The sequence below is a fragment of the Somniosus microcephalus genome, chromosome 15 (assembly GCF_052327205.1).
Source record: "Somniosus microcephalus isolate GS21.2 chromosome 15, FLI_Smic_1.0, whole genome shotgun sequence".
NCBI classification, from domain to species: domain Eukaryota; kingdom Metazoa; phylum Chordata; class Chondrichthyes; order Squaliformes; family Somniosidae; genus Somniosus; species Somniosus microcephalus.
In genome coordinates this window covers 56682177-56695243 of record NC_141001.1, presented here as the reverse complement: position 1 = coordinate 56695243, position 13067 = coordinate 56682177, and the positions used below count along the sequence as shown (strand labels likewise).

At 47.0% G+C, this 13067-nt stretch overlaps 1 protein-coding gene across 6 annotated transcripts in view; it reads right to left on the bottom strand.

Moving 5' to 3' along the window:
• The window catches only part of abcc8 (ATP-binding cassette, sub-family C (CFTR/MRP), member 8), a 581396-nt gene that overhangs the window by 184479 nt on the left and 383850 nt on the right, over positions 1-13067 (bottom strand). For all 6 annotated transcript variants that reach the window (XM_086007823.1, XM_086007824.1, XM_086007822.1 and 3 more), the window contains one exon: positions 12058-12192. In XM_086007823.1, the coding sequence (XP_085863949.1) occupies positions 12058-12192 (135 nt within the window). The remainder of the gene's footprint in view (positions 1-12057; positions 12193-13067) is intronic.

The following is a 13067-nucleotide window of genomic DNA, read 5'->3' as shown; positions in this document are numbered from 1 at the left end:
AAGCATTATTGTGTCCTGCTCTTGTCTGCCAAAACTGTTCAATATTCCAGGATCATTCTGGAATGCAAAGATAACCCTAGCTTCTTTTCTCTACTGCAAATCATCTTCTTAAACCACTCTCCCTTGTTTTCTCCACCCTCACCTCCAACAATAAATGCGAGGAGCTCATGGATGTCTTTGTCCCTATGATTGAGACCATTCGATCAGTTACCTCTGCCACTTCCCTTTCTTCCCCTAGCCCACCGGGCCAAATTTCCTCTATGGTTGCTGCCGGCCCTAGTCCTGAACTCACATCTTTCTCTAGTTTATCTCTGATCTCCCCTCATGACCTCTCCGCGCTCATCTTGTCCATGAGACCCCCATTACCACTAAACTGCTGACCACCCAACTTGCTTTTCTGGCTCCTATGTTAGTTGATATTGTTAACGGTTCTCTCTCCTCAGGTACCGTCCTCCTCTCCAAATCTTCCGTCATCACCCCTCTCCTCAAAAAGAACCCCTTGTACCCTCCATCCTTGTAAACTACCGCCCCATCTCCAACCTCCCTTTCCTCTCCAAAGTCCTTGAACGTGTTGTCACCTCCCAAATCCGTGCCCATCTTTCCCACAATTCCATGTTTGAATCCCTCCAATTAGGTCTCCACCCCTGCCACAGGATCGAAACGGCTCTTATCAAAGTCACAAGTGACTTCCTATGTGACTGTGACAATGGTAAACTATCCCTCCTCATCCTTCTCGACCTGTCTGCAGCCTTTGACATGGTTGACCACTCCATCCTCCTTCAAACGCCTCTCCACCGTCATCCAGCTGGGTGGGACTGCACTCACCTGGTTCTTTCTATCTAATCGTAGCCAGAAAATTACCTGCAAAGGCTTCTCTTCCTGCTCCCACATTGTTACCTCTGGTGTCCCCCAAGCATCTATCCTTGGCCCCCTCCTATTTCTCATCTACATGATGCCCCTCAGCGACATCATCCAAAAACAGTGTCAGTTCCCACATGTACACTGACGACACTCAGCTCTACCTCACCAGCTCTTCTCTCGACCCCTCCACTGTCTCTAACTTGTCAGACATCCAGTACTGGATGAGCAGAAATTTTCCCCAATTAAATATTGGGAAGTCCGAAGCCATTGTCTTCGATCCCCGCCACAAACTCTGATCCCTAGCCATCGACTCCATCCCTCTTCCTAGCATCTGTCTGAGGCTGAACCAGACTGCTTGCAATCTTGATGTCATATTGAGGAGAGATTGTGTCAATTGGGCTTATACTCACTGGAGTTTAGAAGATTGAGAGGGGATCTCATCGAAACCTATAAAATTCTGTCAGGCCTGGACAGACTAGATGCAGAAAGGATGTTTCTGATGGCCGGGGAGTCCAGAACCAGGGGTCATAGTCTAAGGATAAGGGGTAAGCCATTTAGGACTGAAATGAGGAGGAATTTCTTCACCCAGAGAGTGGTGAACCTGTGGAATTCTCTGCCACAGAGGGCGGTGGAGGCCAGTTCATTAAATATATTCAAGAAAGAGTTGGATATATTTCTTGAGTAAGAAGTCACACAACACCAGGTTATAGTCCAACAGCTTTATTTGAAATCACAAGCTTTCGGAGCGCTGCTCCTTCTTCAGGTGAAGTGGAGAAATGCATAAAGACACAGCTTATATAGTCAGAGAATCATGTCAGATGTTTACAGGTAACCTTTCCAACTGCCATTTATCACACCTCGGCAGAGAGATAATCACAGCAGTCAAAGGTGTGAATGGTGTCCAAACAGGTCAGTCAGGGAAACATTACATCAAAGAACAATGAGGTGGGGTCACAAGGGGTCAAATATTGCAGATGCTGGGGTCTGTATGAAAAACAAAAATACAGACAAAAAACATTTTTTTTGGCTGGAGATCACAGCAGGTCCGGCCGCATCTGTGTAGAGAGAACAAGCCAATGTCGACTCGAGTCTGGATGACCCTGCGTCAGGTGGGGTTACATGTAGCGTGACATGAACCCAAGATCTCGGTTGAGGCCGTCCTCATGGGTGCGGAACTTGGCTATCAGTTTCTGCTCGACTATTTTGCGTTGTCGTGTGTCTCGAAGGCCGCCTTGGAGAATGCTTACCCGAAGATCGGAGGCTAAGGCCTAGAAATTGGGTTTTGGCTTAGCCAGGGCTTTAGCGCCGGAAGTTAGTGCCGGCGCTAAGTCCCCCTGCGCGCGCCAAAAATTCAGTAGCGCCGCGCCCAAACGGCTGCCGGCGCTACTGAAGGGTCTTAGCGCCTGGAAAAGGGCGCTAACTGCCGTTTAGCGCCGCAATTCCGGCGCTGCGGCACCCGATGCGGTGCGGCAGGCTGGGGAAGTGCAGGCCTCCTCCTTCCGTTAAGGAGGAGCTGCCTGCACCCGGCCGCGGCCCGCGCAAATCTGTTTAAAAATGAGCCCGGCACCTCGGACAAGTGCCGGGCTTGCATCTGTTCCGGGGGGGGGGGGGGGGGGAGAAGTCCGGGGAGGGAGCTGCGGGCAGGCGGCCGGCGGGAAAGCGGCCGGCCACCGTGGGGCCTTTAATGCGCCGGCGCAAACACACGTTGGACTCTGTTGCCAGAGTCTTAGTTGCGGCTGCCACGGGCGAGGCGGCCGCAACTGAATTTTGGCGCTGGGGCCCGTCGGCATGGCAACCGGGACGCTGCGCACACCGATGACGTCATCGGTGCCGGCGCAGCGCTACCGGTGCAACGCCGCTTTAGGGCCCCAGGGAATTTTTCAACTGGCCATAACTCTGGCGCTAGTCCCTCTAGCGCCTCAAAAGCGGCGCTAAGGCTAGTGAATTTCTAGGCCTGAATGTCCTTGACTGCTGAAGTGTTCCCCGACTGGGAGGGAACACTCCTGCCTGGTGATTGTTGCGCGGTGTCCGTTCATCCGTTGTCACAGTGTCTGCATGGTCTCGCCGATGTACCATGCTCCGGGGCATCCTTTCCTGCAACGTATGAGGTAGACAACGTTGGCCGAGTCACATGAGTATGTACCATGTACCTGGTGGGTGATGTCCTCATGTGTGATGATGGTATCTGTGTTGATGATCTGGCATGTCTTGCAGAGGTTGCTGTGGCAGGGTTGTGTGGTGTCGTGGTCGCTGTTCTCCTGAAAGCTGGGTAATTTGCTGCGAACGATGGTCTGTTTGAGGTTAGGCGGCTGTTTGAAAGCGAGTAGTGGAGGCGTGGGGATGGCCTTTGTTGTGTATGTAACCGTTTACCTTTAAGGGAACTATAGAATGTAACCGTTCGCCTTTAAGAGCACTACTTTAGGGTGGCACTATCTATTGGCTCATGTATACTGTAATACCGATAGTGACCACACCAGTATATAAGGGTTGTGATACGTTAACTAGGGCAGAATCGCCCGAGCCTCTGAATAGTAAAGACGTGTTTTATTTTGTTAACAGTGGAGTCTGTGATTATTTATAATACAACCCACAGACTTAACATTGGCGACGAGTCAGGATTCGAACCCTGCGGCAGTTGTTCCACGGCGGCTTCGTCCGAAGACAGGACGTTGAAGAGAGGTTTCAATCCTCACCAGTCTGGAACCGACAGGCTGGAAGCGACAGGCATTAGGACCCTGAAGCCTCCATAACCTCGTGGGTAAGCCGCAGCGTTGGCTGCAAAGACAGGGCGATCGCAATCCCTGATAAGAGCCGCGGTGAAACGCGCGAGCGGGTAAGCCAGAGCCCGGGAGGGAGCGAGCAAGAGCTGCGCGAGCGGGTGAGCCAGAGGCCGGGGGCCGCTTTCAAGTGCGAGGCGCAGCCGGGCCATCGATCGCATCCGCTGATAAGGCCCGCACTCGGCCTGAAAGTCAGCGTCGGGGAACGGGTGATAACCGCCATTGAAGTGGGCGGAGAGCGCCGAGAAGCGCGGGAAAACCGCCATCGAAGTGGGCGGGGAGAGCGAGAAGCGCGGGAAAGCCGCCATTTTTCGCGGGGAAACCGCTGAAGAAGAAGGAAGAAGCGGGAAACCGCCATCTTGGAAATTATTAAGAATTTCAGGAAAGTAATAAGATTTTTCAGAAAGGCTGGTGTGTTCTCAAGAAGAGAGGGAAAATAAGTATAAGTACAGCAATACTTGTGGTGTTCTCAAGAAGAGAGAAGAAAATTAATAATAAGTAAAGTAATACTTGTACTGTACTCGAAAAGAGAAGAAGATGCCTAAGCGAGGAAATATTAATGATTTTAATGCTGAAATAGAAGACAGGGCCACGTATGGGGAACGCATAGGAATATATTGCGTAGCCATATACGACAAGGCAATAACTTTGTTAAATTCGATGGGAGCAAAAACATACGGGCTTTTGAAACATCTAATAGCACCAGTTAAACCAGTGGACCAGACCTTCGAAGAGATCGTAGCAGTGCTGAAGGATCACTTGAACCCCACACCGTTGATACTGGCTGAACGATTTAAATTTTACGCCAGAACCCAGAGGCAAGATGAAAGCAATGCGGAATACTTAGTCGAACTGCGTAAGCTAGCGAAATACTGCCAGCTTGGAGGGAATTTGACAGAGGCGCTGCGGGACAAGTTCGTATGCGGCTTGGCCAAAGAAGGAACGCAGAAGCGACTCCTGGAGGAAAACGACCTCACACTGGACAGGGCTGTCCTCATAGCTTCATCGCACGAAGCCGCAGTGAAAGGAACGGCGGAAATGCAGCTAAAGGCGGCGGCACTCGGGGTGGACCAAATGACTGCAAGCATTTCCAAATGCTACCGTTGTGGAAAGACAACGCACGACCAGAATCAGTGCTGGTTTAAGAATCAAGAGTGCAGGAAATGTGGCAAACTGGGTCACATCGCGAAGGTATGCAGGTCCAGAAAGAAGACCAACAAACAAAGGAAGCCACCACCACAAGAAAAGTACAACAAGGTGCATCAGGTGGCTGAAAAGAGTTCAGACGAACAAAATTCAGACTCAGACCCAAACAGCCAGGAGTTGGATAGTCTGAGAATCCACAATGTGGGTAAAGTAACTGATCTACAGACGATCTGGGTCACACTAAAAATAGCTGGAGTCCAAGTACGAATGGAGCTGGACACGGGATCAGCTGTATCAGTCATCAACCAAAAGGACTACCACCGACTATTCTCTCACATACCCTTAAGAAATACCAAGTTCGTATTACAGACATACACGGGGCATCGCGTATACCCCATGGGGAAAATAAGAGTCAAGGTGAGAGATAGGGGTAAAGTACACCCAAGAATGAATTTGTACGTACTACCTGAGGGAGGACCACCACTTCTAGGACGGGAGTGGATCAAGAAAATAGACATGGAATGGCACTACCGACAAGCAATGACGAGTGAGGACTCGGTGCAGACAAGCAGCTCAGACTCTGAGCCGGAAGACGATAAGTCCAGCTTATGTATGAAAAACAAGGTTAACATTAACTCACAGACTAAGGTTGGAAAATCGATGGCGTGCATAAAGACAGAGAATTCTGAGTCTGTTCAAGCTACAGACATATGCATTACGGAGGAACACCGGGCTCGAACTCAACGCTATTTCAAAGTACAACAACAATTAGAACAATTAAGTTACCGCCTCGTACAAGAGATGAAAACAATGAAAAAGTTCTATGACACCGAATGGGAGAGTCTGGAAAGACAACAGAACCTACTGGCTCAAGCAGAGAGCGACCATAGAGCCATCGTGACCAATTACCGATCACATCTCCCTGATGATGTTCAGGGGTTAGAATATTTGCATGATCTAGAGATACAGCAGAAGGGCAAATCACGCTGCACTGAGGATTTTGTTCTGCAATTAGAGACGGAGCTAGTGCAGGCAAAGTTAAGAGAAGTTGAATCACAGGGTGCTCTTAAGGAGATGCAGAAACAAATCTTGGACATGGAAAAGAGAAACGCTTCTTTACCTGATGAGAATAATGTGGCCATGTTGCAAGAGGAGCTTATAGGGGCGAAACTGAAAGAAGCTAAGCAAAGGATGTTGGAACTTGAAACGCAGAACCAAATCAGCGGTAATCAGCTATGTCAAGCAGAGAAGGAGTGCAAGGGTCTACATGAGAAGGTGCAATATCTCTCAGCCCAAAATAAGGGACTACTCACTCAGTTAAATGAAAGTAAACGGGAAATGGCTGAGATGGACTGCAAGAATAAAGAAGAGTTGATGGCAGTGAGACTTCGAGAGGCAGATAGCATAGCAGCCTTGGCTGAACTCCAACAGGAAATTGCGAAAGAAACAAATGAAGAGGAATCTTCAGGAAGCCAGGATTTTATTCCAGTTCTTCTCTACGACTCCTTACAAGCAGAGTGCGAGAAGTTGAAAAAACAGTATGAACAGGCCCAGACTACAATTCTGGAGGGGGTTAACTCAGCAACCTCCGAAAAGCTAGTTTCGTTGGAAGTATATGAGCAACTAAAGGTTGAACATGAGCAAGAAGTCCAAAGGCTGCAGGAAATTCTTGAGGAGCTCAGGGTCAAGACAGACTCATCGGTAGAAGTTCCATACATAGATGAGGATGTAGAGGTGAAAGACATGGCAGAACTCATAAAAATATGGAAGGAAGCCCAAGACAAATATGAGGCGGCAATTACCGAGGTTGACCGACTTGAAGAACAGTTTCAACTGGGAATGGGCCCTGAACATGAGCTAGAGAGCATCGAGGCGCAACTTCTCCAAGCACTGGAAGCCAAAGTACAAGAGGAAGAGAAGATGAAAGCATTGGAGAAAATGATGGATGAAATGGAGGAGTACGCTGAATTACGTCCAGGGGAACAGGAGAATGGGGAAACAGCTACTTCAGTAGAAGGATTAAATAGCCTGATAACGAAATCCCTGAAGGAAGGGAAAGGATTGAACGCACAAATGAGGCCAGGAGGGAAGGAAGGGCAGACATCCGAGGAAGAGCAGGATGAATATGATTGCTTGAAGAAGGGTTTTGACCTGTTGAGTGACACCGAATGTTATGAGGATGTGGTCTGCCCAAATTGTGATGGGAACTCCCAAAGTGCTGAAATCCTGAGGAAGCACTTAAGGTCTAAGGAACATAGAGAGTTGGTGGCGCTACAGATGGCAGCCGGGAAAAGAGCTCGGAGAGTTTCAAAAAGGCAGAAAAGAAAAAGAAGAAGCAGAAAATAATAACTGTTTAAAATATTATTACTTCTACTACCTCAGTCCGAACACTACGAAAGGTGCTAAATTTGTAAAAAAAATCCAGGGACATTATCAAGACAGCCAGTGGGTTGTATAAGTCCGCACTGCTGGTTCAACAGGACGAAAGTACAAGCTGTTAAAAAAAAAAAAAAAAAAAAAAAAAAAGGCTATGGAGGATGCTGTCTGGAACGAATTAATACCAGAGACTGAATTTATGAACTGTTCCCACAGAGACTGAACCTGTAAACTGATTCCACTGAGAGTATGTTTGTAAACTGTTATATGACGTTGACTCCATTGAGAGTATATCTGTAAATTGTTATATGATGTTGACTCCATCGAGAGTATATCTGCAAACTGTTCATATAAAGTTGAAGATTGTATGTTTAACGGGATTCTGTAAGTAATAAGCTAGGAAGGGAGGAGTGTTGTGTATGTAACCGTTTACCTTTAAGGGAACTATAGAATGTAACCGTTCGCCTTTAAGAGCACTACTTTAGGGTGGCACTATCTATTGGCTCATGTATACTGTAATACCGATAGTGACCACACCAGTATATAAGGGTTGTGATACGTTAACTAGGGCAGAATCGCCCGAGCCTCTGAATAGTAAAGACGTGTTTTATTTTGTTAACAGTGGAGTCTGTGATTATTTATAATACAACCCACAGACTTAACAGCCTTAGCGAGGTGTTCGTCGTCATCGATGACATGTTGAAGGCTGCGAAGAACATGGCGTAGTTTCTCCGCTCCGGGGAAGTACTGGACGACGAAGGGTACTCTGTTGGTTGTGTCCCGTGTTTGTCTTCTGAGGAGGTCTATGCGATTTTTCGCTGTGGCCCGTCGGAACTGTCGATCGACGAGTCGAGTGTCATATCCCGTTCTTACAAGGGCGTCTTTCAGTGTCTGTAGGTGTCCATCGCGTTCCTCCTTGTCTGAGCAGATCCTGTGTATTCGCAGGGCTTGTCCATAGGGGATGGCTTCTTTAACGTGGTTAGGGTGGAAGCTGGAGAAGTGAAGCATCGTGAGGTTGTCCGTGGGCTTGCGGTAGAGTGAAGTGCTGAGGTGTCCGTCTTTGATGGAGATTCGTGTGTCCAGGAATGAGACCGATTCTGAGGAGTAGTCCATGGTGAGTTTGATGGTGGGATGGAACTTGTTGATGTTATCGTGTAGTCTTTTCAGTGATTCTTCGCCGTGGGTCCATAGGAAGAAAATGTCGTCGATGTATCTGGTGTATAGCGTTGGTTGGAGATCCTGTGCAGCGAAGAAGTCTTGCTCGAACTTGTGCATGAAGATGTTTGCGTATTGGGGTGCGAATTTGGTCCCCATGGCTGTTCCGTGTGTTTGGGTAAAGAACTGGTTGTCGAAGGTGAAGACATTGTGGTCAAGGATGAAGCGGATGAGTTGTAGGATGGCGTCTGGAGATTGGCTGTTGTTGGTGTTGAGTACTGAGGCTGTCGCAGCGATGCCGTCATCGTGGGGGATACTGGTGTAGAGTGCCGAGACGTCCATCGTGGCGAGGAGTGTTCCTGGTTCAACTGGTCCGTGGGTGCTGAGCTTCTGTAAGAAGTCTGTAGTGTCGCGACAGAAGCTGGGGGTTCCCTGTATGATGGGTTTCAGGATGCCCTCGACACATCCAGAGAGGTTCTCACACAGGGTTCCGTTGCCTGATGCGATAGGACGTCCAGGTGTGTTGGCTTTGTGTATCTTTGGGAGGCAGTAGAAGTCTCCCACGTGGGGAGTACGTGGGATGAGAGCATGTAGGATGCTTTGAAGGTCTGGATCGAAGGTTTTGATCAGTCTGTTGAGTTGGCGGGTGTGTTCTTTGGTCGGATCTGCGGGTAACTGTCTGTAGTGTTCCTGGTTGTCCAGTTGTCCTCATACGTTGCAGGAAAGGATGCCCCGGAGCATGGTACATCGGCGAGACCATGCAGACACTGCGACAACGGATGAACGGACACCGCGCAACAATCACCAGGCAGGAGTGTTCCCTCCCAGTCGGGGAACACTTCAGCAGTCAAGGACATTCAGCCTCTGATCTTCGGGTAAGCATTCTCCAAGGCGGCCTTCGAGACACACGACAACGCAAAATCGTCGAGCAGAAACTGATAGCCAAGTTCCGCACCCATGAGGACGGCCTCAACCGAGATCTTGGGTTCATGTCACGCTACATGTAACCCCACCTGACGCAGGGTCAACCAGACTCGAGTCGACATTGGCTTGTTCTCTCTACACAGATGCGGCCGGACCTGCTCTGATCTCCAGCCAAAAAAAATGTTTTTTGTCTGTTTTTTTGTTTTTCATACAGACCCCAGCATCTGCAATATTTGACCCCTTGTGACCCCACCTCATTGTTCTTTGATGTAATGTTTCCCTGACTGTCCTGTTTGGACACCATTCACACCTTTGACTGCTGTGATTATCTCTCTGCCGAGGTGTGATAAATGGCAGTTGGAAAGGTTACCTGTAAACATCTGACATGATTCTCTGACTATATAAGCTGTGTCTTTATGCATTTCTCCACTTCACCTGAAGAAGGAGCAGCGCTCCGAAAGCTTGTGATTTCAAATAAAGCTGTTGGACTATAACCTGGTGTTGTGTGACTTCTTACATTTGTCCACCCCAGTCCAACTCCGGCATCTCCACACCATATTTCTTGAGGCTAAAGGGATCAAGGGATATGGGGAGAAGGCAGGGAGAGGGTACTGAATTCGGATGATCAGCCATGATCGCATTGAATGGCGGAGCAGGCTCGAAGGGCCGAATGGCCTACTCCTGCTCCTATCTTCTATGTTTCTATGTTTCTATATTTGACCCTAAAATGAGCTTCCGACCACATATCTGCACCATAACTAAGACTGCCTATTTCCACCTCTGGAACATGGCCTGTCTCTGCCCCTGCCTCAGCTCATCTGCTGATGAAACCTTCATGCATGCTTTTGTTATCTCTAGACTTGACTATTCTAACGCACTCCTGGCTGGCCGCCCATGTTCTACCCTACGTAACCTTGAGATCATCCAAAACTCGGTTGCCCGTATCCTAACTCGCACCAAGTCCCATTCACCCTTCACCCCTGTGTTCACTGACTTATGTTGGCTCCCAGCTAAGCAACGACTCGATTTTAAAATTCTCATCTTTGTTTTCAAATCCCTCCATGGCCTCACCTCTCCCTATCTCTGTAATCTCCTCCAGCCAACAACCCCCTGAGATATCTGCGCTCCTCTAATTCTGGCCTCTTGAGCATCCCTGATTTTAATCACTCAACCATTGGTGGCTGTGCCTTCAGCTGCCTAGGCCCTAAGATCTGGAATTCTCTCCCTAAACCTCTCCGCCTCTCTACCTCGCTTTCCTCCTTTAAGATGCTCCTTAAAACCTAACTCTTTGACCAAGCTTTTTTTTTAATTCATTCATGGGATGTGGGCGTCAGTTATTGCCCATACCTAGTTGCCCTTGAGAAGGTGGTGGTGTGCAGCCTTCTTGAACTGCTGCAGTCCTCTGCCCTAATGTCTCCTTATGTGGCTCAGTGTCAAGAAGCGCCTTGGGGCATTTTCTTACGTTAAAGGCGATATATAAATACAATTTGTTGTTGTTGTTGTTCTTGTCCAGGTTGGTAGTCCAAAGCAGGCGGAATCGCATGGGCTGCCCCTTATGTGCGCCGCCCGATATTCTGTTCCAATTAAACTGAATATTGGGTGGGGTGTATAAGGGGCAGATCAGACATTACTGCCCAACTTGAGCTACTGTCCAGGATGAATTTCCAACTCTATATCTAATCCAACTCATCACTCAGTCCCCAAACAGCAGTACACCAGCCACACTTTTTAACTGATTTCAAGGAGTTGAAAACATATTATTTCAGAATATGGGCTTTTTTGTGTTCCAAATTTATTTCAATTTTCCCATCCATTTATCAACAAATGTATTACTTTCCATTTCTAGCAAGATTAAGCATTTGGGATGTAGATTCCTATTTTATATTCTTTCGTAACAGAAGAAACCCCAACTTGGTTGGGCTTATTGGTTTTATGTGAAGGTCTGAGTAATTTTGTTTTCATCCTGAGCTACAGAATGACGAAAGGTGAGAGTGAAGTCAGGTGACTCGCCCTCAGAATTCTGTTAAATCTTAGCTGCAAGGAGCTATGTGAGAAAGGGCTGTGAATCCATCCAGTTTTACATCCTTGTGGTAAAATGTTTGCTTCCACTCAGTACATTTTCACAGCAGCACAGCTGAAATAGGCGCTCAGTGGAATGGTGGAGTGAACCTGTATCCCACCACTCTGTGGCATGGCATACTGGTGCTACAGTACACTGCGCTAGCACTGCACCCACCTCATATTCAAAATTATTTTAATTTTATGAAAAAAAAACATATAATAGCAAATTATTATGGAGTTTTCCCAAGTAACCCTAAATTTTGTAGGTTCAGAAGTTTAAGGATCTGACAGTCCCTGACATCCAAATACTCCCTATTATTAATCAGAGATATATGCTTTATTGGTCCTATGTTCAGTTGAACTTGGGATTGGTAGAGCAGCGCAGTTTGGTGCGCTATCATTTTGTGCCACAAAGTGACTGAAGTGGGCACCTATTCTTCACATAACAAAGCTCCATTCATGGTTGGGTCATTAGAAAGGGAGGTGCCAATTCAAAGATGTTTCCCTCAGAATGGACGAACTGGCATCTAGACTAACCTGTGCTGCTCACATGCACCCTACCTACTAGTAGTTGGTTACAGAGCAGCAAAGATATAACTTTGGGATCAGGTCTCTTGTTTGCCTGCTTAGTTGGGAAGTACAACATATGTGGATGTGAAAGGAATAAAAGGAACAAAAATAATTCCAATAAACAAACAAGCATTAGCCAATAACGAACATCTATTATTGGGTCATTTTCTCTTTAATTGATACTCACCAACGTGCTTCTCTGGGCCTGAGAGAATTTGGTTGCTACAAAATACTGGACAGGGGCCAGCAGTGCAATTACTGTCGCTCCAATTAAGGCACTAATTCCAAGGAGGGAGTAGAGAAGAATCACACCTACAATAATCTGTAATAAAATAAAAAATGATGATTTAGACAGGTATTCAATTAGCTCTGCAATGTAATGATAGTCAAAAAAAATCCCAGGTATATTCTGCTTTTTGACCTGCTTTTGTGCCCTTTAAATCTAGAAGTGTGACTCATACACAAATGTGGCACTGGATAGGAATCATCACTTCAACATGTCAAACAGACTTGTTTATTTTGTGGCTGTCACTGTCAGTTTAAACAACATTATTGTTAATGAATGTTAAAAGTGAGGTGAAAATGATTCCTTTGCAAGGATGGGCTCCAAAGCCGAATTCCACGTTGATCCAGATTTGGATGTTTGGGGAAGAAATCTAACTGGTAGTCCCAATTCAGATCACTTACAATTCAGATTGGCCAGTCCACAAAAAAATTATATGCCATCTATATGTGTTATAAGTTGGTTCCTGTTCATATATGTATGATGCCATTTAGAAACTATCCGATGCATTTTGCCAGTTGGTAGTGTTATCCTAAAAATTAAACAGCAGAATGTGGGTGTCTTTGCTGCCATTTGTTTACTGTCCGTGTTCCCGAGCTGCCTGTTGTGGAAAGTGGGGAGAAGTGCATCAGAGTTTCTTGGTGGTGGTGGATGAGGGCACCTTGTGGTTTAATGACAATGGAGGCGGGGTATTGGGATCAATGTTTATTGGTAGCTGTGGTGGGACATATCTTTGTTCCCTTTTCCTGAAGCGCACTTCAATCAATAGACTAATGTTCTTCTGATTAATGATTCAGACCATTTGAATTCCAAGTGGTCCAGGTTCTGCTGAGTTTATAGCCATTATCCTCATTCTATACCAAGTAACTGTAGGTTTTTTTTTCCAGTGGGAACCCTCTCCTCCTTAATAAAAA